The sequence below is a fragment of the Tauraco erythrolophus genome, chromosome 1 (assembly GCF_009769465.1).
Source record: "Tauraco erythrolophus isolate bTauEry1 chromosome 1, bTauEry1.pri, whole genome shotgun sequence".
In the NCBI taxonomy this organism is placed as follows: domain Eukaryota; kingdom Metazoa; phylum Chordata; class Aves; order Musophagiformes; family Musophagidae; genus Tauraco; species Tauraco erythrolophus.
The window spans coordinates 31,813,636-31,838,318 of NC_141465.1; the positions used below are offsets into that span (position 1 = coordinate 31,813,636).

At 38.5% G+C, this 24,683-nt stretch overlaps 1 protein-coding gene across 3 annotated transcripts; it reads right to left on the reverse strand.

Moving 5' to 3' along the window:
- Positions 1-1,021: 1,021 nt before the first annotated feature.
- Positions 1,022-24,439, reverse strand: CRYZL1 (crystallin zeta like 1). Of its 3 annotated transcripts, none has more exons than XM_086631855.1 (14): positions 24,415-24,439; positions 23,202-23,273; positions 20,226-20,303; positions 19,615-19,687; positions 18,924-18,968; positions 13,484-13,552; positions 11,436-11,569; positions 10,506-10,617; positions 6,690-6,713; positions 5,328-5,426; positions 4,484-4,605; positions 3,898-4,003; positions 2,137-2,182; positions 1,022-1,435 (listed from the first exon to the last, which is right to left on the reverse strand). In XM_086631855.1, the coding sequence occupies exons 2-14, from the start codon at positions 23,265-23,267 to the stop codon at positions 1,336-1,338; spliced, it is 1,074 nt and encodes a 357-aa protein (XP_086487981.1). In that variant the 5' UTR covers positions 23,268-23,273; positions 24,415-24,439; the 3' UTR covers positions 1,022-1,335. The 3 variants fall into 3 exon arrangements, with proteins under 3 accessions (XP_086487981.1, XP_086487971.1, XP_086487962.1); XM_086631845.1 differs by lacking the exon at positions 24,415-24,439 and adding an exon at positions 24,392-24,401; XM_086631836.1 differs by lacking the exon at positions 24,415-24,439 and adding an exon at positions 24,358-24,384.
- Positions 24,440-24,683: the final 244 nt, after the last annotated feature.

Genomic DNA, 24,683 nt, shown 5'->3' on the forward strand with positions numbered 1-24,683 from the left:
CAGTTTTGTCCTCGATTGTTCCTGTTTCACTAAATCTTACTTTTTAACTCATTTCCTCCGATCTACTTTATTTTGCAAACATTTAAGCTAAAATGAACAACATCAGGAAAAAAGCTGCAGTTGGGTACAAAGCTTCAGAATAAACGTCAAACTAACAGAGGATTCACATGCTTTACACTTGTGTGTACACAGGTGCACGAAAGCATCGCTTATTTTCAAGGCTGCATTACATCACATCAGTAGTAAAATGAGATTTACTCATGCTTTTATATGCTTCCCTTGTATCATTTATCAAGAACTTACTACAAGCCTGGTGAATGACAGAAGATAGATTAATCATGGTTCTAGATAATCTATTTTCACTCAAATGTTCCAACTTCTTATACTGGTTTAAAGTGTGAGTGTCCGCTGTTTGAGCCATCCACATAGTGAAAATGAATACCACAGTTGAACAGAAAAAATATTTTTGCTCTCAAATAAGAGCAAGTAGGAAGCCACACACCTTGAAGAAAGAAAAACAGCAGTTCCTTCCCTACTGCTGATTTGCAGATGGTGCACAGTAATGGACGATGTTGGAAAAACAGATTTGAGCTGGTTAAAAGAGGGGAGGTGAAAGCGCACAGCATAGGAAGGTCTTTAACTTAAAGATACCAAAGATAACATTACAGTAACAAGATAAAGTGCCTCAGACATCTGAATGACACAATTGTATCGGCCTATGGACTCTAGATTTACTAGGTTTACTGCCTGGTTGCTAAAATAAAGAAGAATGAGCTGTAAGGGGAACTCTTACTGTCAGTATCGTATCTTTCCCCTCTAGCATCCTTGCCAATTCTGATGGTTTTGCCTGTCTTACAATTAAATAACAATTTTAAATGTGGATTAAAGACTTCAGTGTACCGCAGAGAGTGCTCAGCCTCAATGCAGTCAAAAGCAAAAGGGAAATATAAAGGTGACTGTTGGTAGGGGCTGGAGAAGGGAAGACTAATAAAAAACATCAGAGGAATTTCCCCCCCCTCCTTCAATTTCTTATGGTTGAAAACCAACAGCAACGGAGTTTGCCTGTAGATGTTACTGACATTTGTAATTGGGGCAGGGAAGACAAGATCTGTGTGTCAAGACTGCCTCTTTAGAAGTTGCTAATATGAACATTCTGCTCAACCGAATCCAAGAAAAAACCCTGAAGTCACAGGAGCTTTACAGACCATTTGTACTGAGGTACAAAAGATCTTTAAATTCTGGTTACAGAATTATTTGAAAGCGTACACTAATTTTCTTCTCAAATACATTAGATTTCTTTATCTTCCACAGGCTTGGAACTCAGGAAATCGTGTGTCAGAACTGGATGACTTGTCTTTTTCTTGCTTGATTCTTCTGAACTATTTCCATAGAAACTTTGGCTTCATACACTGGGATGGGTTCATCCAGCTGAGGCCTAAAACGGAACAATATGTGAGAAGTGTCTGGTGAGCATGCTCAGATCAACAGAAATATTGCAGGACTACTGCCACAGACTTTACTTTCACTATATAAACTTTGCTCCTTAAACAAAATAAAAGTTTTACAGCTTTGCTTGGATTCACAGAAGAAGGGACAAGCCCTAAAGCAAATAGGAAACAGAAGTTAATTAAAAGATCTCCTTCTTATGGGGTAGGGCGGGTAACGGGGGGTGGGGAAGGGAACGGTGGTGGTGGTGAGGCTTTTGCTCAACAGCAATACAGTTCTCCTGCATTAAGAGAAAGGATCTTCCATTCCTGCCTTATTATGGGACTCTTGCTAGCTAGTCACTATTCTCAGAGGAGTATTAGACAGACCCATTGCCTTTTACAGTCAACACCGTTTCTCAACCAGACACACTGCTGAGCCGCCAGGTACATGCTCTTCTGCCACCAAGAAAAAAATGTGCTGCCTCTGTTAAATTTTGACATACGGCATAATTGTGGGGCTTAACAAATTTCCTTGTGCTTAGCCTGCTATATTACAAACAGAAATAGATCATCAGCTGCTCCATGTAAACTATGTGAGGCATCTTCTCCTGAGCATCCCAATATAAATTTGCAGTACAGTGCTGGCAAGAGTTTTCTACTTCTAATGTTGAATGTAAAAAAAAAAAAAAAAAAAAAAAGAATCTCTCACCTGAAAATGCTGCTTGATAATTTCTCCATTATATCTTCTAAGATGGGTATCTAAGAGGACTGTCAAGGCAGCAACATACTTACAGATAAATCTTTCTAGAACCATGTTTGCTGGCAAGAGTCCTGTATTGATACAAAACTAGTAGGATCAAGGCAAAATGAAAATTAACCTTAATTCCAATCTTCAGATCAGATTTATGCGCTTGTTTATGTATCAGAAATCTTTCCTGAAATAGTACGCAGAAATGAAATATGGAAAATAGAATTTTGAAAAATAAAGCAAAAGGGCTAAGACTGACAAATTCAGCCCACACTAGTACCACATTAATCAGTCAGAACAGCAATTGCATTTTTTGTGGCGAATGAAGATGACAGACTTTGGTACCAGTTAACTATCCCTACTATTGATACAGACATCTGAGGTAAAAATCAAAATAAAGGTGGGAACACAGCAGAGCCTGTATATTCTTTGAGCACCACTGCCAATCTGTAAGGGATCTTTGAGTCAATGTCTAACGTTCATGACAGATGAGGCTGTATTTAGTCTTTACATCAAACTCAAAAAATAACATTCCATCCTTCATTTTAAGAGCAATCTGGTTGATACTTGAAGCTTGAGCCATTTTAAAAAGTGATCACCTTGCGATTTCTTCAGATGATATTAATGCCATACACTCAAGAATTTCACAAGATACACAGATCCAAAAAAAAAAAATACAAGACACTAACAAAAAAACAAAGCAGATTTTTCCTTTTAACTTTAAAGCCTGTTGCAATAAAACGTACTGTTGTTATTAAACATACCCCAGGAGATGACAGAAGACATCTTACTGTTTAGTCAGCTCACTTTTTATGCGGATAACTCTTCAGTAAGCATTCAACAAAAATGCCAACTATAAAGCGATTCATGATAACCTGCATCCCATAAATATTTCCTTAGAGTGCCTGACCTTGCCTAATCTACTTCACAGCTAGTGGAGGAGGGGAGGACTTCCTTGCGGTACAGTTAGTCATTCCGCAAATATAATGACTTAATCCTCACCTGCCTCTGCCGTTCTGCTAAACTGCAAAAGTGATTCAGCAGATCTCAATCTGCAGTGCGGTGCAGAACAGGGAGGGTCCTTAAAGCCATGAATGAACAGACACACCTTCCATCACTTGAAGCGATCCACTGAAAACTGTCAGGCTAGTAGAAAGCTCAGAGTCCAGCTGCTTGAGGTCAAAATGCAGGTAATGCAAATGAAGGAGGCGTTCCTCTTCCCACACCCACTTCTTTGCTCAATAGATTTTATGTACGTAACATTAGGAACGCAATTAGGAACATACGTACGCAAATAAGGAAAAGGTTAGGAAGCCAAAATATTTTAACTTTTACATTTAAACTGACTGCATTAAGATTTACAGATGATGCATCTGCTGCCCAAAAGAATAAAAAAAATTTCCAAAACGTCATATGCATAATATAAGAACTTATTAATTGGTTCAATCTTGAACCAAAATGTTGCATTTTCTCCAGAATGTGTGTTTTCTATTTCAGAACTGCTTTTAATGAAGCATGTAGAGACATATATTTAGACGGAATGCAGAGACTATCTTAAAACACGAGTGTATGTTATATTTTAGTTACACAGCGTAGCTGTGCTGACCTTTAAGCCTGTGGTTACATCACTGAGTTGAAGAAAATCTACTAGTTGGCTTCTCGGTTATATTTCCATCCACTCATATTAGCAGTCAGTGTTCAAAACGACCATCAAAAGGATATAGAGATACTTCCCTTGCTGTATATTGGACAAGTTCCATATCTCGTCATTCAGGAAGGAGACTGTGGCTCCTTTAAGAAACAAGGAATGGCTATCTGGAGGATCCAGCTTAAACAAAATGAAGAAAAATGTTTTTTAGTTATATTTCGCTATAAAAAAAAATTAAGGTTAGATGGTTATTTTATACTGATGGTTAAAAAACCAAGCCAAGCAAAAAAACACCCCTTGCCCACTCTTAGAACTTGGCAAACTTGTAATATTTACAGCTTTAAATGATACTTTTCTATCTTGTCAAACGGTTTAATACTCTGAGCTAAACAAAATAGGTCCTTTAAAATTTGTCAGTATAGCCAAGCTATTAACATAACTTACTATCACCTTGGAGAAGACAGCCCCAAAATAGTTCCAAAGGAAAACAAAAAAACCTATTATTAATGCTGTATGCTTCCCATTTTCTGGATGTGAAAGTTTTCTTAAATGGAAACTGAGGTTATTAAAGTGGGGAACCATTCAGCCACAACAGAAGCTCACAGACACATCCACATATATACTGTGGTACAAACTAACTTACTGACACAGTATCTTTACCTGAAGATTTTTTTCTGTTGTTATCCAGTGTCCCCCAACACCAAGAAGAGTAATGATATCATGCTTATGAGGCAGCAACCGTGATTTCGAACTTGATTCATCTTCAGCACTATATAATTTCACTGGATAGGGGGGAGAACAAATTCATTCAAGCTCAGAAGAAAATTCTGTTCAGAATGAAGGTCCATCTCTTCCTGTACTGAGAACCACGTTATCTTGGGATTATTTACAGTCCTATGTCTTCAGATATAAAGGAGTTGCAATATATGGATAGGAATACACACAAAGAAAGATGGCAGTCTGGAACAGCACTACAGTTAAATTATGCTGTTAGTCACATCAGAATATCTGAGAATGTAGAAGATTTAGAAAATTCAGTATGTATTTCTTTTAACACGTTTCAGTGGAACTCTAAGAAGTTCTTCAATTATTTCAGCTAAAAATAGTAACTTCAGACTTTTCAACTATTACAATTGTTTTAGAATACAGGTTGACAGTACTGACAATTATGGTGTAATTTTTGTATTAAAATAAGGTAGCATAAACATTGATATCACAGCTCTACTCTTTAAACACATTTTTTCTTTTCAGTTTTAAGCAAGAAGAAAATTTCAGACAAACTTAGCAGAAGACTAATAGCATTACATGCTTCCACTAGAGGGTGATATGAAGAAATCTAGCTTAAGGAGATCTATTGAGTAAAGACACATACATAAAATTGCATGGGAACAAGGAACTAAATCTAATAGTTTGAGGTGATGCAGCCTCCACTTATATTACTTGGAAATAATAATGAAAAAACCCTCATGGTGCTCTGAAGACCAGATTTTCATCAGTTACATACCTCCAGCATCTAGAACAATATCCACTCCCAGGCCGCCCGTTTCTTCCAAGCAGCTTTCTGCCAAATCTATCTTTCCATTGGACACATCCACCACTCGAGCTAGAAAGAGCAGTACATTTGGCCAATTACAGTAAAAATGTAGAGTCTAGATTCAGAGCAGAACAGAAAGTTTCTAGATTCTGAAAGAATTACAAGCAAGTTTGCAGCTAAGTCAAAATAAACAATAGTTTTTCCTTTTCCAATGCAGTGCAACATCAAAAATATGTATTAGCTTAAAGCTGAAGGAAAACTCTCAAGTCTGTTTAGGCCTAAAGGATAAAGTATGTTACTATAAATAGAAATCCTTCTCTCAGTTCATTCTTTGCTATTCTTCTTTTCCGAAAGCGCCTTCAAAAATACCAAGTTCTGGAGTGACTAGCCATGTTATTGAAGCAAAAGAGAGTGGCCAAAAGATAAGACCACACCTTATCTCACGTCTCCCAACTTTCAAATTATCTATCAAATAACCATAGCAGTAACGCTGTGGGAGCATTTTCCAAGAATAGCTTTTTTCCCTTACTCTACATAAACCCCACCACTTCCTGCCAGTCCCTTGCAGAGCCCTTCTCTTGTTTCGGCATCACAGTGGGAAACAAAAACCTATTCCCTGGCACGGAGACCTGTCGCCCAATGCAAATCAGAACTAAACATGTAAAACCGCAATAATTCAGTCACGAGGCATTGACTTGACTTTTCTTACGATTCCAGCAAGTCTTTTAATCTTATTATATCCATCTTTTCTTTAAAATAATGCTTAGTGGCATCATTACGAATGTCACAGCACGGACAGACTTATGAATATATTACTTTGCGCACAGTACTTTTAACCTCTAAATGGTCTCTCTGGTCACTAAATAAGTATTTGAACGGAAGTATTTACATCTCCTCTTGAAATATTTCTGAACTGAAAGTCACTAATACATTTTCTTCTCATATATCCTAGAATGGTTAGGGGTGGAAGGGACCTCAAAGATCATCTAGTTCCAATCCTCCTGCCATGGGTAGGGACACCCTCCACTACACCAGGTTGCCCAAAGCCACATCCAACCTGGCCTTGAACACTTCCAGGGATGGGGCATATCTGTAATACCATATTTATAGATAATTAAAAAGATAAACCACAGCATCAGGAATAACTAGGGCAGAGAAGTAGCAGCTAAGGTTTTTAGTTTTGTTTCATAATTATGAGCTAGAACAAGCATTTAGAAACTAAACAGGCCAAAGACTTCTCAGCAAAATGATAACTGAAACAATGTTAAATAAATTTGGAGGCACATTTCCAAAGCATAATGAATTAAACTCAAATTTGCAATGTGTACTTACCAACTAAAGGCTGCCGTATACCTTCTTGAATTTCATCACAGGGTGTGGGAAGGAAGGAGAGAAGAAAAATTGCAAGAAACTGGTCATTAAGAAGAATATTAACAAATACTCAGTTAATGCTTTGGGTTTTGTTTTTTTTTTTTCCTTCCAATCAAATCATAAGATGCATTCAGATTCTTAGGTCAATCATTCTATTTTTTCACTGAAGTCAAACTATCTGGCTAAAGAGAACACAAATGGTCATAATTTAATAAAGATGTCACATTAATTTAATAATGACAGTCATATTCCCTGTATGTAAATAAAACCCCATAATATCTTTCTGTTATTAGTTTCTTCAGTCAAGAAGTTAAAAGTTTTTTCTTAACATGGCAACTTGACATGGTATAAAGTTTCTGCAAATAGTTTCACTTTTTGAGAATAATTCTGATTTAATAGACTCAAAGCCTGACTATCAAAAAGAAAGGCAAGAGATTAATCAGTTTGACTATTTTCTGATTTCTGTTTAGCCAAAATTTCCAGTTTTGTTACTTAACTCATTACAGTAGTTCAAACAGTACTCATCAAAATCCTGTTCAACTTCCTTCCTAGCAAAATACTGTAACAATTTCTCTCCGCTGTGGAAAACGCTGAGCAACAAATTATGATATAGTTTTCTATAATCCTGCATCACTTATGCAAAATTTCTCACAAAACATTTGTAAATTAGTTCAGTTTCTTCTCCTGTGACTAATGCAACTTCTAAAGTAACGTTATTCTGACTGGCAAAAAGGATTCAATTTCTCTCTTCTTTCACTGTTGGTGAGAAGTAGAAATATCGATATTTCCACAACTTGCTACGAGAGTTTGCTCTCACCCAGTAAGTTCAGCTACAGAGTTTTAAAACTGTCACACAAAAGATCTGCTGCTTGGTTTACTGAACATGCTCAAGAGAGCCATGAAATGACTGATGAGTTCTTACCAGAAATGTATACACTGAAAGCTCAATATTGATTTTAAATTAAAAAAACAAACAACAAACCAAACCAAAAGAAGAAGGGGGTAACCTAGGGAACAGAATAAATATGTATGTGTGTGTATTTTTTTTTCTTCTGTTCTCTAACAGAAACTCATCACATTATTTATGTAATATTCTGTCTCTAGCCTCAAACATGGAAATTAAAATCTCAAAATTTGTCATAATCCTCTCCTCCATTATATTTACTCCACAGATTACTGAAGACATGTGAAGATCACCATCCTGTTGGTCTAAATACAAATACTTAAACATTAGCAGGAACTTCCACTGCAGGCACCAGAGTAATATTTATTAAAAAAAAAAAAATCCACAACAACAAAACACAAAAAAAATCCACAAAACAAGCAGCTTTTTGCCTTAATGCGCAAACTGTTTCTCTTTTCGATACTGTACCCAAGTTATATCTCTTTATTTGAAGTACGGTTGCAATTAAAAATTCCCCACCTCCACAATGTTTATGTTCCACTAACATTTGCAAAACTGCTAAACTAAACTCCTATTGTTGTAAAACAAGCACATACACAACCAATATAAGACATGGCCTTTTCACTGCAAGAGATAGTTATTTCAGTCATTTTATGAAGCAGCTAGTTATGCTATACACTGATAACACAAACTGCTGCTCATTGACAACTGATAAGACTCTTGCTAAAAACTGAACAAAAAAACCACTAACCAAGCACAAAACTGAAAAAGCTCTAAATACTTAGAGCATTTATTTTTATATTAACATTCATATAACTTAAAAATGCCAGCAAAAGGTAAATGTGCCAAGCAACCCAAAGTCATATTCATGTGTGCTGACAGGACTATGATAATAAAATTAACAGCAAAGTCCTTTCTTAGCTAATAAATTTTTCATATCATTAGCAAAATACACCCATAAAATATTACAAAGTGAAGTTTCAGGTATTTTGTATTTACTCTTTTACCCTGTAACAGCTGGCATAACAAACCTCTACATATCAACGGCATTCACAAAAGTGCCTTATGTTCTGGTGTCCACAGCATCTACTATTACAGCAAAAAAGACTTCTGAAATAAGAAAAGGAGAAAATAGCTTTTTTTGTGAAGCTGAAAAAAAATAGAAGTAATATAAAAATCTAGAGACAAAAGTCTGCCAGTTCTTAGAAGAAATGATTACATTCCCAACACAAAACTTCACGGTTCCCTGTTGAAGATCATTAAAGTCAGACAGCAAAAACGCCTTTCTTCCTGCTCTTGTGTAATAACCTCTGCGCAGCACTCCACTTCCTGCTGCATTATCAGCACTCCAAAGCCACTACTGGAAGAGCTAAATACTCACTTGGTAGGCTGGGAGTGAATCACTCCCCAGCACTGCAGATGTGTGTGAACGTGTAGCCCCAGAACGCACATGTACACTGTGTTGTCTCTGTGCTTCCACTGCCAGTTCTGCTCTCAGCAGCCAGAAAGGAATTAAAATTGACAAGAACTCTGTTCTCTCTGTGTCTAAAGAGCATCTCTCTGGCTTACTTCATCCCTCTGCTAGCTTACTATTCTTGAGCCAGCAGGGAGAACATAAGGACAATACTTCGTGCACCTGCGTATCAGCAATGCCTGGTTTTAGTGAGTCACTGAGAACAAGAGAGGAAATTCGAAAACTGCTCTAATTCTCCATTTGGAAAGCCAAGATTACTAACAATATTACTATGCAAAACAACAAAAGAGAAAGGAGTCAGAGTCAGGGACAGTTAACCTTGACGTTATCTTTCTCATCAGATCTCATCTTGACTCCTATGTATTTTGATGGATGCGACTGTAATATATGTAGACATGACAACTGACTACACAATGCTTTCCCCACAAGGATATTCTTACAAGAGGCACAGCAATTCTCACTTATTCTTCTTTGAACGACAACAAAAATCATACACTGAAAAATAAACTTGGTGATCATACTGGGGCAGCCTCTGCGTTTTGAGGAGGAAGTATCAGAAACTAGTTTTAACCTTTTGTTCACAGTACAGGGAAGTTTGCGGACTGCAATCAAACTGGACTTTGCAATGCCATTTTAAAACTGTCTGAATAAAGAAATATTCTACTTTCCTCCACTCTGCAGCACTGAAATAAGAAAAAGTTTGATCAGGAAAGATGCTAGTAGTTTTTACACAGTCTTTCCCCATGGTTCAAATAGCACTTTTTTTTTTGAGGGAAAAAACCCCAAAACCTTAAGTATCAAAGAGAAGAAATGCAGGAAGTCATAGATGAATGCAAGTATTGCATCTAATGCAAAGCTCATTTGGAAAATAGGAAAATACAGAGCCTTTGAGCATCCAGCTACAGTTACAACAGCACTTGAAAGTGAGCTGCCACACAGCTTGATAAAATACTATTAGAAGTAATTTGAGTCTAATGAATACGGTATCTCAAGTATATGATTACACCTGTACTCTGGCTCAGGTACCTAGATTACATACTGTGATACTGGTGATTTAGTAATGCTTTCTTCTCGTTCACAAGCAACAATTTTAAAAAATGAAAAGACTTCTTGAGTAGTTAAGCCAAAAGCCAGCACTCAAGCATTATTGTGTGAGATGGAAAATACTGAAAGACAGTCATCAGAAGTTAAATAAAGAATAAAAATGCCATGAAGTACACCTAAAATATAAATTAAATGTCTATGGAGTAGAGAATAAGTTTTAAAACTACTTAATTAGACTTTTTATAAATTTTTATTTCAGTTTTCACTTACTGAAATAAGTCCTTAGACTAAAAAAAGAAAACAAATTTTGAGATATTGTTTAGCATAAACTTTAGCACTGAAGAATATAACTTACCCACAGGAGGTCTAAGCCTCTCCAGGTACTGCTTATCTTCAAGACTGTATGCAGTAGAGATTACTTTAGCTCCTCTGTGTTGTGCTAACTGAATAGCTATTGTACCAAATGGCTGCAGAAGAAAAAATGTAGATTAATTTATTTACCGCAACAATTTGATGCAGTTTTAGATAGGTTACGTTGAAAAGGACGTTCAGGAGATGTCAGAAGAGTATCCAGAATTGAACTCATGCCTTCAGTAAAACACATCTGAATGAAGAATTTGAATACTCACAGATCTGCTTCTGTTCTGAGTGAGGCCAAAAAAGTCTTTTAATGGACTGGGAAGCTCTGAATAAACTTTTAGGAGTTAACGAGTTCTCCTCTTCAGCAAAATAGCTCAGATTATACTTTAAGTAACACAAGTACCATAACTGCAATTGTGACTTGCAGCTCTGGGCTTGCTCGCTTGTTGAAGGAAGATGTAGCTGGAGCTTTTTCCTTGGTAGCACATTTACATTAACAAATCTTGGCTGAGGTAAGCTCCACATCTTCATTAGCAATAAAGATTGGAGTAATGCAAATGAAATTATTTATATCTAAGAGAAGTTAAAAAGCAGTGGTGGGAAAGAAATAAAAAATTGAGGCACTTTCCTCCAGTTATACCTCAGGGCTTAGGGTAAAACTATGTCAATGTAAAACACCAGAAAAGAACTACCTCTTCACTCCCCACACAACATGTAAAGGACTGTATTCTTGGCTGAGTATCTTATGTGGGAGGGCCTCTCCTATTAATCCATTAAGTTAAGGGCACTGCCAGGAGTAAAATACAAGGCTTGATAAGGTTAGTATGTTGTAAGAAATCCAATCATTCTGGTGATAAGACAGTTATTTATGGCAGAGGTAATCTTTCTGTTCCAAAATTGTTACTATTGCACAGTTGTTACCTACACTTGCTCCATCCATTACAAGCACAGTTTTTCCAGGAGAGACTTGGGAAAGGTAGTGTAAAGCTGTGTATGCTCGGACACCATCACGAACAGCCCCAGCTGCTTCAACCCAACAAACTTTTTCTGGTTTACGAACTAATTTTGAGGAAACAAACAAACAAACAAAGCAGGTAGGGGAAAAAAAAGCAGCAAGTCAGTGACATTTCACTCAGAATTTTTTTTTTAGAGTTCATAAATTTCTAAAACATGAAAAAATTATACAAGTCAAATCCTCTACAGGCGTAATGATGATCTATTTCACAAAGGCAATAGTCCAATGTTGTGGCTCATGGCAGTGTTAGGTCAGCTACATGGTGTCCAAGTGGAAAAGGCAATTGTTATTCCAAGACTACTCAGTTTGCTTCTGCAGCACTCTTGTGAGCAAGTTCAAATGCAATACAGTACTTAAACAGGGAAAAAGAAAAGGAGACCCACTTCCTACCATAACCTCCTGACAGAAACAATCTGAGGAAGCCTTGTCTCCTTTTCACCAAGATAATTCTGACACAGAGAACATAAAATGCGAGTTCCAACCCAAGAGAGTTCCTAATTCTCTCTCTTTATAGGTTAGAATCTTCTACTTCATAATCCATTGGTGTAAACAGCTTCCAGAGGTTATATCACATTTTAAGAGAGAAAGGTCAAGATGACATTATTTGTCAGCTCTGTTTTCTGTTGTCTACAAGATGCTTAAGAGTTTTCCCGTTCTATCCACATGCTTAAAAACCTGGGGAGGTAACGTTAATGAACTACTCTCTTACCCAGAAATCTTAAGTTCAAACACCATTTTTAATATAAGCAATTTACATGATTTAGCAGAAACCTTGACAGTAAGCTAGGAAATCATCACAGCCCCACTGAGAGTCTCCCATAGAACTCAACTAAGTAAGCCTAATCCCCTTGAGGCACACTAGAAGAGCAAAAGGCTGGAAAAGTTCTGTCTGTCTCTTTAAGCATAAGAATTGACAGTGTAGCCTGATCAGGGAAGCTATGAAACAACGTAAGGAATGCCATCACTTCGGATTGTTTATCTGTGTGCTGGAAAAGAATTCTAGGGATCACCACCAGCATCATCTATTTGCATACCAGTTCATACGACTCAGCATAAAGTAAGCCCCCGAAGGTAATACAAAGTCAGACTTCATTCTGCTTGATTTGTACTTTTAAATGTAAGAAAGAATAAATGTTATTTTTTCATCTCCACGAGTCCATGACTCATTTTGCAAAAACTGCCATAGATAGTCAAGAAGATTTCATCTCCAAACAAGTCAACATAAATAATACTTGTTTACTTCTCATACATATTAAAAAACTGTTTCAGTTTTGATATAAACAAATTTAAAGGAGTCACCTCATAACTACACAGGTTGAATTCATGGACAGTCACAGAAACACAACACAACTTAATTTGAGCAAAAGAATAGCTTGCTCAAAGTCACACACAAACTGTTGGGAGAAGCACATATATTCCCAAATTTAGTATTCTACACATTAAAGCACTGTGTGCCCAGAAAGGGGAAACTGGAAACTCACAATAATTGAAGAGACTGTTTCAATACTAGGTTTTCCCCAGTCTTCATTCCCTGAAAATTCCTTTATTCAGCTTCTAGTCTGCTAATTTGATCCCATTTGCTAGTTTGGTCACAAATGATGTTCCTGGATTGAGTCAAAGTGTGGAAAAAAGCACATTTGTCCTCATTTAATTTTGTGACAGATGAGGCGAGGAAAAAGTAGAAAGACAATGAAGCAACAAAAAGGGAAGTTAGAAGGAAAAAAAAAAGAGCCAGCTTGTGTGTTTTAGGCAAAATATTAACCCATTAAATGATAACAGCAAAAGAAAAACCCTTGAAAGTACATAGTATTCAAAGCTTCCATGAACAAGTGGAGTAGACAGAATGTCTGACTGTTGCTATACAGAACAAGTCTGCCCAAAGGTCCAAGTTAATTAGAAAAGCTGAAGTCTAAAGATATAGTAAATGTAAACATTAGCAAAATATATGAACTACATACCCAAATAATGCTCGTGAACTAGAATAACTTCACAAAGACCAGACTCTTCAGAATCCAGGGGTAAAATTCCTGAAAGAAATGGAACATAGACCTTTAATTTCAAACAAGCATCTGTTATAATCAAAACAATCTCCTGATGAAATTAAATCCCACTTAGTCTGTGGTTCAGATGCCTTCTTATCAGGTTTATGACAAGGTTAAGAAAACTTGGCAAGGTAACAGCCTGTAATGTCTATGGGCACAGTGCACGAGATGGTTCCAAACAGCATTTTGGGGTTGGGGAGAGAAAGAATGGGGACTACTGAGTGCTTTTTGCTACTGGCATGCTTAATTTCTGTCAAGTCATGTCTGAACTCATTTCATACTGCGCTCACTCTGATGAGTGCTCCTCTGGGCCATGGCTAACAAAGAAGAAAATCAAGCTCTCATATTGCAGATGGGCACAGACCAAGCCACACTACAGATACCTCTACTCTTCCATCCTGATGCCTGTAAGTGTGTTCTTAGCAAGGCAGCAAAAAAGAGACAGAAAGCAGCAGAGGAAAAACATGCAAGAACCCAGGAGTGTAAGTTCTAAAAAGCTGGAATAGAGAAGAGGAAAAAAAGGAAAAAAAAAAACCCACCTATGGAAAACAGAAAGCAAACACAGAACAGGCAGAAGGAAAAAAAAAAAAGAAATCCATCCTGGTCATAACAGTAATTTTTTCCTTCACTGGCCAAGAAGATTATTCATGAACAGCAGGTTCTGGCATCTGATCAGTCTTCTGAATATATGTACCCTCTTTCCTCAGTAAAACAACTATTTTCTTCCTTCTCCCCTCCAAATCTTATATTCCATTTAGACCAAAGCAAGGGCTTTGGCTTAAAATCCTGTGTCCAGCTCTGGAAGCCTCAGCATAGGAAAGACATGGAGCTGCTGGAGTGGGTCCAGAGGAGGGCCACAAAGATGATAAGAGGGATGGAACACCACTGCTATGAAGACAGGCTGAGAGAGTTGGGGCTGTTCAGCCTGGAGAAGAGAAGGCTCCAGGGAGACCTTGTTGCAGCCTTCCAGTACTTAAAGGGAGCCTATAAGAAAAACAGGGACAAACTTCTTAGCAGGGCCTGTTGTGATAGGACGAGGTAATGGTTTTAAACTAAAAGAGGGTAGATTTATACTAGAAGGAAGAATTTTTTTTACAATGAAGGTGGTGAAACACAGAAACAGGTTGCCCAGACAGGTAGTAAATGCCCCATCCCTGGAAACATTCAAGGTCAGGTTGGATAGGGCTCTGCACAACCCTATCTAGTTGAAGATGTCCCTGCGCGCTGCAGGGAGGTTGGATTAGGTGACCTTTAAAGGACCCTTCTAATGCAAACTATTCTGATTCTATGAATCCTCAGCAAATTTGGCTGCTATTTTCAGTCTTTCACAATTCCCACTTAAAAATGGTTACCCTACAGTGCTTGTATACATCTGCAGATTTCTCAGGGGTTTATCTATGGAATAATAATAATAAAAATAATAATAATAAAAAGTAGCTATCTACAGCAGTTATTGTGCAATTAGGAAATAATGCAAGAAGGGCAAGAATCTCAGAACAGAACACACTTTCTTACAACATCGCTATCAATTCTGTCTTACTTTCGTAACTTAAGTCACTCTTTAATCTTTTAATTTAGCAAACAAAATATGAACATGTATTAAAGAACGTCCCTTAGAAATATCTCTTCTATCCTAAAACATAATTCAGATTTTGATGATTAATACAATATCATATTTCAAATGTTAAGAAGAATATCCTTATAGCAAACTAAAACAGCCTTGGCACCTATACCACTTAGTGTTCTAACATCTTACTAGAGAAAAAGCAAAACACAGAATGAATAATATATGAAGAAATTCCTTTTCTTGACAGACGCAAAAGTTCAGGAACAAGTCATGTTATCTCCTAATACTCAAGACAGCCTCCAAGGAGTCATTAAACATGGCCGTCAACTCACATTGATTTCAGGGTCTCCAAAACCATTCACAAGAACATGACCCTTATACTGAGGGAAAGACATATGGCATCTTAAAGAACCCTTAAATACCCCCTGGTATACCTCGCAATGCTTACAGAAGCGCCAACATGAAGTATACACCTTTATTTTTTGTATGCTATACATACCAAGCATTGGACACAAGTACAAAATCAGATTTTTCATCTCACTTGTCAGAAATACTTCACATAGCATAGGGCTTTCCTGTATTGATTATTTATGTATTCAGTAACAGAGCATACGGAAGAACTGACTGGAGAGGGTCCAGAGGAGGGCCACGAAGATGATAAGAGGGCTGGAGCACCTTTCCTATGAGGACAGGCTGAAAGAGTTGGGGCTGTTCAGCCTGGAGAAGAGGAGGCTCCGGGGTGACCTTATAGCGGTCTTCCAGTACCTCAAGGGGGCCTACAAGAAAGATGGGGAGAGGCTGTTCAGGAGGGCCAGTTATGATAGGACAAGGGGTAATGGTTTTAAAATAGAGGGAGGTAGATTCAGATTGGATATTAGGAAAAAATTTTTTACCATGAGAGTTGTAGAACACTGGAACAGGTTGCCCAGAGAGGTGGTGGATGCTCCATCCCTGGAGACGTTCAAGGCCAGGTTGGACGAGGCCCTGAGCAACCTGATCTAGTTGGAGATATCCCTGTTCCTTGCAGGGGGGTTGGACTAGATGACCTTTGAAGGTCCCTTCCAGCCCTAACCATTCTATGATTCTATGAACTGACACACAAACTGGCTAAGCACCAGTAAATCTAAGCAGGTACATTTATATTTAAGTTCCTGTCTCCAAGTATTTGTGGTCAATTTAACTCTCAGAATATTTTTCCTGGCACTTATTTTAATGAGGAACGTGGCATAATTAATTGCTAAAAGAGTCTGTGAGCAACAAATAAAACTGACTGTAACTTTGAAAGGAAGTCAAGAATGTATCCCAAAACAAAAGATTTTTGGCTAGTCTGAGGTTTTAGTACTGTATTTTTCTTAACCAAACAAATAATTATGTATAAGATGATACCTATACAGACAAAGACATTTCCTTTGGAAAGAAGGATCAGAAAAACTTTAAAAGTGAGAATTCTTGATATGATTCTAGGAATACATTAATGATTTAACACCCAGGTACTTAAAACAGTGAGCACAGTAGTATTCTCATGTGCAAAAGAGTAGATTCATAAATAAGGACTGTGTTACTATATTATTACGTGAAACTCAGTAAACAGCATATACCAGGATGATACTCTTCGATAGAAGGACAGGCTTTTTTGTAAAATTCAAGTAGAAATATTTTTCTGACAACTGTATGTTTTGGGACAGTTTGATGTTTAGATATCAGGAATGATGTTTAGATATCAGGAAGAATTTCTTTACAGAGACGGTGGTGAAGTATGGGAACAGACTGCCCAGGGAGGTGGTGGAGTCCCCATCCCTGGAGGTGTTTAAAAACCGTGTGGATTTGGTGTTGAGCAACATGGTTTAGGGACCCTGACAGTGCAGGGTGAATGGTTGGACTCGATGAACTTGAAGGTCTCTTCCAACCAGATGATTCTATGATTCTATGATGTTATTAAACACACGGGTAACCAGACCATTTGGCAATAGCTCATTTTCTTTTAAATCTGCTCACTCATTAACTATGTATAACCTCACAGCAATAGTAACTGAGAAGTGTTAATAGAAGTGTTAATAGAAATATTTCACTCCTGTCTTTTGAATTTATAACATCTGTGTTGGATGCATAAGGTTGAACAGCTGTTTGGGAGGGAATGCTATGAGATTCCAGCATTTAAAGAAGTTGGTTTTCTTTCTTTTAGGGCTAAAAATATTTAACGCTATTTTCTTCATCTTCCTATTTCTACACATGTAATTCTGACTTTTCTGTACCTGTATTCACAAACATTCAAGAACAAAAAATGCAGACAACACAGTCAAAACAACTCTGCTTCTTTCACGACCCAAGTACAGATTTCATTCCCTTAATGTCAGATTTACAATGAAGTAGCTCAGGTGATTCAAACTAATTTTCCTATATTTGAATTAACAAGAATGGAATCAAGCCCTAAATCACAAAAAACCCAACCATCCTACAGCCACTTAGAATGTCACTTAGACCTCTCAGGTCCACTGACATATTTTCAGAGGGTGTTTTTTTTTCCTAACTACTTATTGAAACTGTATTCTTTCAGCTACAACAGAAGGTGATTGCAACACAAATACTATTTTAAAATATTCAACAGACATAGTGTATGTCAGTAAGATATTTAACCAAATAAGCAATATTGTTCACAATAATGATACTACTCATAGTTCAACGTTAGTTCATATGCAAGACCAGAAATGCCTGGCTGTAACTATTCTACTTTATTAAACAAAGCAATGCCAATTCCGTACCCCATAAAACTGAATATTAATTCCCAACTGTAAGAATTACACCTCCTGTGGTGAATAAATAATCACACATCTTATTCCATTAGATTAAGCTAATGATACGAAAGGTCAGCCAAAGTTTTACCGGGAAAAGAAAAGCCCAAACACTTTCCATGTGATTTTTGACCTAGAAGTTTGTTTTAAACAACAACAACAAAAAGTAAGTGATTACCACCTGCCTTTCTGATGAGTTTCTCTGACAATAATGTCCTAGCAGTATCATAAAGCCTGGACTCCCTGTGTTTACGCTGAGGGGAAACAAGTCCACTTTCAAGAACTCTAACCTGCAGTACAAATGAAGATTCTAGAAAACAAGCAGCTTGAATCAGTGTTTCTTTTTCAATGTGGCCTTGTATTTAGCAAAACACCTGAGTATGTGCACTGCTTTTGGCAACTCAGAAAATCCAGTAGAACTGGTCAACTGCTCTTGCATGTTTAAGTTAGAACCACTCTTGATTTCCTTACTCGTACAGGAACTGACATGACACAGAAGAAACTGAACGGTCTTCAGTATGCTTTAACAGGAATCATCACTAGCAATTAAAAGTACATTTTTATATCATCCTCAGGAAGGCAGGAAATACAAGCCTAGGCTTTGTATTATCCACAGAAATCGAAAGATACATATTAATTACATCAAGATGGTGTTACAAATACAAATAATTGTGCACGTATTCAGATGGCTGCCTTTAGAACACTCTCTCCACATGGCTAACTGGACTCAGGTGTATATTCTTAAAGATTCAGTGAATGTAGTAAGATTATGACTTATTACATTAGCTGGGGACCTGAACTTCCATTCTTATTACCCAAACACTTCCTTAAGAGCACACTTTTAGAATTCTCATTTATAAGAGTTTATTCATGTGACAGTAGTTGAATCTTTGAAAATAAAGGTCTAATTGTAGCTTCAGCAATTATTACAACCTCAGCCATTCATTACAAAAAGATTACTAATTGTGTTAGCTGATAAGGCAAACAAGCATTAACTTACCCACCACTTCATCATCTGGCTGAAAAAAGGTCACCTTTCTTCCAACTCGTGAAGAACATATGAAAAAGAGGAAAGAAGGTATGAAGATAAATGTTTATAGCTGAAATTGAACATGCAATTGAGAGCACTGTTTATCACTGGCTCACAAAACTAAAAACATACCCTGCTAGTGAAATTTTTTTTCACTAGTGAAATATGCAGATACCAAAACCAAATGTCTAATTCACTAAACTTTGGCACCCCATGCACAAACAGTTACATGTGAGTACAACACACACGTATACGTGTTTGAAAGACATAGGCTTTAAACTACGCATCAAAGGTGGATATGCCAGTGAAACACTGCCAAAATTCCTGAATGTTGTTTTGCCTTCACTATTCCAACAAATGATTTTTACAAATAAAGATTGTTATAGTATGTGCAGGTAGTATCGTAAGATCTCAGTACATTTTATTTAGAAAGCTGTTGTGCTTTTCTTTTTTTTAAACCCTGAACAGGTATACAGGAATTACATTTCAGTTTCTTTTTCTACTTTCATTCAGTACCATTACTGACTTAGGGGAAGGCTCATTAAGAAAGCAAACAGTTCCTACTATTAAAGGTGTAAAACGCAAACGGTATTTATTTGTTCTAGATTACCAGACCTTAATTCTTGCTCCGTACCCTCGCAGGACAATTATACTAACTTACCTTCCAATACGACTCCAGAAATTTCTCGACCAACAGGTAGAAGCTCCTTCTCCAGTTTAATTTCTGACAGAAGCTAAATAAAAAGAATGGTTACAACATTGTTATTAAGGCTCAAAATCTGCATATTTATTATTGTCTTATCTGATATTCTCAGTAGGAAAGTTGGGCGATTACCAAAATGTTATCTAGGGAGAAAAAAGTACACACATTCCTCATTTAATATTAAAAACTTTGCAGTGGCTTTCTCTATTTAAATTTAGAAGCACATAAAAAAAAAAAAAAACAAAAAACAACAAACCAGTTATTAACACGTAAGCCAAACTGGGACTTAAAGTCAGTATGCAGAGGATGATAAAAGGGATTTACTGTAAGAAAACTCACAAATGGCAACTCATCTTTCTGCATAAATTAGGAACAAAATTACAGGTGCTTTTTATTTAAAGAGATATGAAAGAATACCACATCAATCCTGTACCCTCTTTCTCAGCAGTAAAGCCATATTCTCAGATGGCATAAATGGCATTGTGCCAGTTACCAGCTAAGGCTCTGTCTTAGATCTTCAATGGAAACTGTAAACACCTCTAGCTTTTATAAAAAAAATAAGCAAATACCTTTGTATCTATCCAGCTCAGTGCACAAGCTCTAACTTGTACTTTCACATCGTTGTCTCTTGTAGGAGGAAGGTTTTCCTAGGACAAATTTACAGACGTTACATTATACAACGCAACATGAATGTGCTAGTAGGATCCTTTTAAGCTCTTGAAAGCACTGTTCCACAGAATCTTTGTTTTAGATTTCTTTGTAGTCAAAATAAGATTTTTTTTTTTTTTAATGAAAAGAGAACTGATATCACAATGGATTTATAACACCATTTTGAGCACATGTATATTACTATTACAAACTGACCACTAGACCTTACTAAACCTCAATAGACACTGACGTTATTTTTTTTTTTTTTCTGCAAGGTAAATATCACACCCTTCTTTGAAACAACTTTAGTATGTAATTACCCCACTAGTATCTGTCTAACGAATAGAAGGACGCAGATCTTTAATATTAGAACTACATTGCAGGAGTGATGGGGCATTCTAAGCGAATTTTGACATGAATGCCTAACATACTGTACTGATAAACTTACTGAGGTAAATATTCAAGTAGTTCAGAGGATGTCAAAGAAACAGCACTGATAAGAATTGGTGTGAAGTCCCACAAACGATAGCTACCTGACATACAAAAGTGTTCTACTAATGAAGACTCCCCTTACTATTTCAACTTCTGGTTTTGGGATCGATATCTGGAATTATTTTAAGTAGCTGAGTACTGTTACTTTAAAGTATTTAATTAGCCAAGTTGAGTTCTGGACTGCTGACTCCACACAGCTGTTGAAGAGCTACCTCAGGGACTGGAGGCACAAGTCATGTGTTTCCATGTTATACTGTAGCCTGCAGTGTAGATGTCTGTTGGAACTGAAACACCAGAAAGTTATGAGAGCTTTGTTTCTACTTCTGAAGTTAAGATATATTCTTAAGTGTTTAGCCATTCTTTGATTTTTTTTTTTTAAACTCTTCCCAAGCAACAGCTGTTGCTTTTCTCCTAGCCTCAGCAACATGAACAGTAAACTCTGTCTAAGGAATATTGAGTTGAACTTTTTCTCACCCCAGCTGAGTTAAACACACACTGTTCCTTTAAAATTGCAAGGCATTTTGCCAGACTGACCTCCTGCTCCTCAAACAAACCAAAGTGGGTTCTCACTCTTTGTTCCACAGAACAGAAAAGCCATTAAACTGTTGAACTATATGAATATTGCATCTCTGGTTTCAAAAAAAAAAAAAAGAAGTCAGAATCTAAGGGACTTACGTAATTTCTGTAAATTTAAGATTATATTGTCTTTTGGAACTATCCTTTAGGTTCATTGAGCTATGCACACCAAAGTACTGCTACGACGCACACCATAAAATTGCTTTTCTTTGTAAAAGAATATAGATATTAAGAACAAAAAGAAACGATGAAATATTTGTGCTGTTAACCGGTTCCTGCCTTCGTAATTTACATATGTCATTATTAGGATTTGACCAAGCACCATACAAGGAAGGTTTGCGATGAAAACTCTTCATCCAAGCTACTGACTTTTCCTTATCCCCCTTCTGTTCTCTTAAGGTCTCCTCAGCAACCTAGCTTTCCTTTTCCTCACTTTTTTCAATATTTATTTCTATTTAAGATGAGGATTCCATAGTGCTGGTCATTATACAGACACTTGCAGAGTCAGTTCCTGTCTGACGGGATTTAAATAGGTAAGCAGGCAGACAAAGTCTATGCACAGGAGTGCTGTTTGAAGATCTGCTTTAGCTTATCTAAGACTGTACTAGAGCCATCTGGCTCACCTGTTGCCAGCATCTACATATTACCATCCTTTCCTTTGTTTTGGAGCTAGTGATCATGGAGCCAGCACAATGCTGTGAACTAACTTGTAAAAAATTACTACTTTTCATCTGGATAAGTAAGCTGATTCATCTCATCTTATAGCTGCGTAACTCCTACAGCCATTACCAGGAAGAGAACAAAAACATGCCACTGAAGGGTGATCAAACTTTTTCAGCAAAAGTGCAATTTCACAGGCAGTTTAAGTAGGTCTAAGACTGCTCCACAAACATGCACCTCAGTTGTATCAAAATCACCCATCTCACTGCATCCTTCTCTTCAGGCAGTTTGCTACATGTGCTTCACTACTGAGACTTTGGAGCTGCTCAAGCAAGATTCTCACCAGTACAAAATTGTTTCATTTTGATATATGGCTCATAGGTGTATTTAGGTATCTATATTACCCAGGTACAGATAGGCATCTGTAGAAATTTATTTCGTAACTGTAAGAGATTTAAGAACATAGATTCATGTTCTGAAAACCACGTAAGCATTTTTCTACTGTCCAGATACTCACACTGCATCAATATGCGCTCACTGACATCCTATTTTAGCCTTATGCCACAAGCTCATGTGTACGCACTTATCCAATTAACACTTGCATCAAACTGACAAAGACTCTTCAGCACAATAGTTTCAGCTAAATTTGAAAGAGTAGTTGTTGTCTTGTTGTTCCTTTAAGTTATAGGAAAATAAGTAACTAGACAAAGGAGACTTATCAATCAATGCCTCTGAGAAAAAGGCTGCATTGTGATCTCAATCCTCACTAAGAGCAAAGAACTCACAAGAGGAAAGAAAGTAACAGTAGGAAGACTCCAAACACGATACATTTTTCAACCTATATTTCTACTTTTTCAGTGACTAGAAAATCCAACCAGGAGATGTGAATCCATATGAAGCCAGGGTTCATTTGTTATGCCTGCAAAACTTGTTTTTAAAATATGAGCACCAAAACTGCACACAGAAATCTAGCACTGGTCTTGCCAAGTGCTGCACGATGATGGTAAAATACATCTCCTCAACTTTCATTTACCTGCCTGTATGTGCAAGGATTACACAAGTTCTTTTTTAAGTCTACGGAAGAGTTAGGTGTTTCAATTCTCTTGTGTATTCAGCCACACTCTCTTCTTCCACTGAAAGATTAATGTGCTGTTGTGACTGGAACTCACTTTTTCCTGGAAGACAAATGTCATTTCCTCTCCAGGTGAATTCTGCTGACAATACAAGGCCTTCATAGTGATCTGAAAAAAGACACAGCCACCAAACTGTAATACATGCAGTATCTATAGAGCATACAAGTAATTAAAGCTTTACGTTACTTTTTAAGTGGAAAAGCAATTGTTTGACAAGCAACACTGGGCCTACGAGTCCTTCTCATACGTAAGTTCTAAAATGGATCAACAGATAAGGCAAGATATGGTGTTACCTGAAACAGGTTACATCAGTATTGTTGACCATAATATAGCAAATATTAGGGACTGAGGATGTACAGCAAAAGGCAATAAATGATACACAAGATTTACTAATTAGTGGTCCAATACAGCGGATGGGTTGTTTGCCACCCAAGTGGGAAGGCACACAATTTGACTAGCTTGGACAAAGGCAGCGCAAAGGGCAATATGGCCACTGAAGGAATACAAGGAACCTCAAATATGACTTAAATAAAAAAATCACAACTTGGGTCTTTGGTCTCCTCTCCCAACTTAGCACATGTCCTCATCACACAAAAGCCTCTTGGAGAGGGGGGAAAAAAAAAAAAAAACACAAAAAAGGTCTCTTCAAGTTACAGGAAAAAGAAAAGCACAGAGCAGAGAGGCAGAGAACCACGAGGCCATTGTATTGCTCCTGGCGGCCAGCACGAACGCCTCCGGAGACGGCCGAGGCCGAGGGGACCGCCCTGCCACACCTCTCCTTTCAGAGACGCGAAGCGGTGCAGCGCCCGGGGCCCGGCACAACCAACGCCGCAGGGAGCCCCGAGCTCGGCGGTGCCGCTGCCCCCGCACCCACGCCTTCCCCGGCGCCAGCTGCCGAGCGGCGACCGCTGCGCCGCGCCGCGCTCCGCTCCTTCAGCCGGTGGCGCCGGTGCTTCACCGCACCGGAGGGCGGCTGGGCGCAGGGCGGAGAGCCTCTGCGCCGTGACACCCGCGGCACCGCAGCCGCCCGCCCCAGGCCGGGCGCGGAGCAAACCTGCGCAAGGGCAACGCCGAACCGAGCGGCTCCGTGCCCGCCCGAGGCACCCGGCCTCCTTCATCGCGGGCCCCCGGCGGGAAGGGCGCCCCGAGAGCACCCCGGGACCGCGCACCGGCGGCCCCCAGGGAGCGCCGCCGCCGCCCCACGACCAGCAGTTGCCATGACGAACCGTTACTTCCGCCGCGCTCCCACCTCGCCCCCTCCGGCGGGCGCGAACACCGCGCCCCACTCCCAGCCCCGGCGTCCGGAGAGGCCGCAGGTGAACGCTCGATTGGCCGCGGCGGCCGCCGCCCGGCGTAAAAGCGGAGGCGGGATTGGCTGGGGCGGCTGTCGCTCGCCACGACAGAGGAGGCGGGAGCAGGCGCTCCCCGGCGGCAGGCGCGGACTACGCGGCCCAGCGGGCCGCGCGGCGCCCCCCGGTGGGCTGCAGCGTCCGGGGCGCCGCGCTCGGCGGCCGCCCG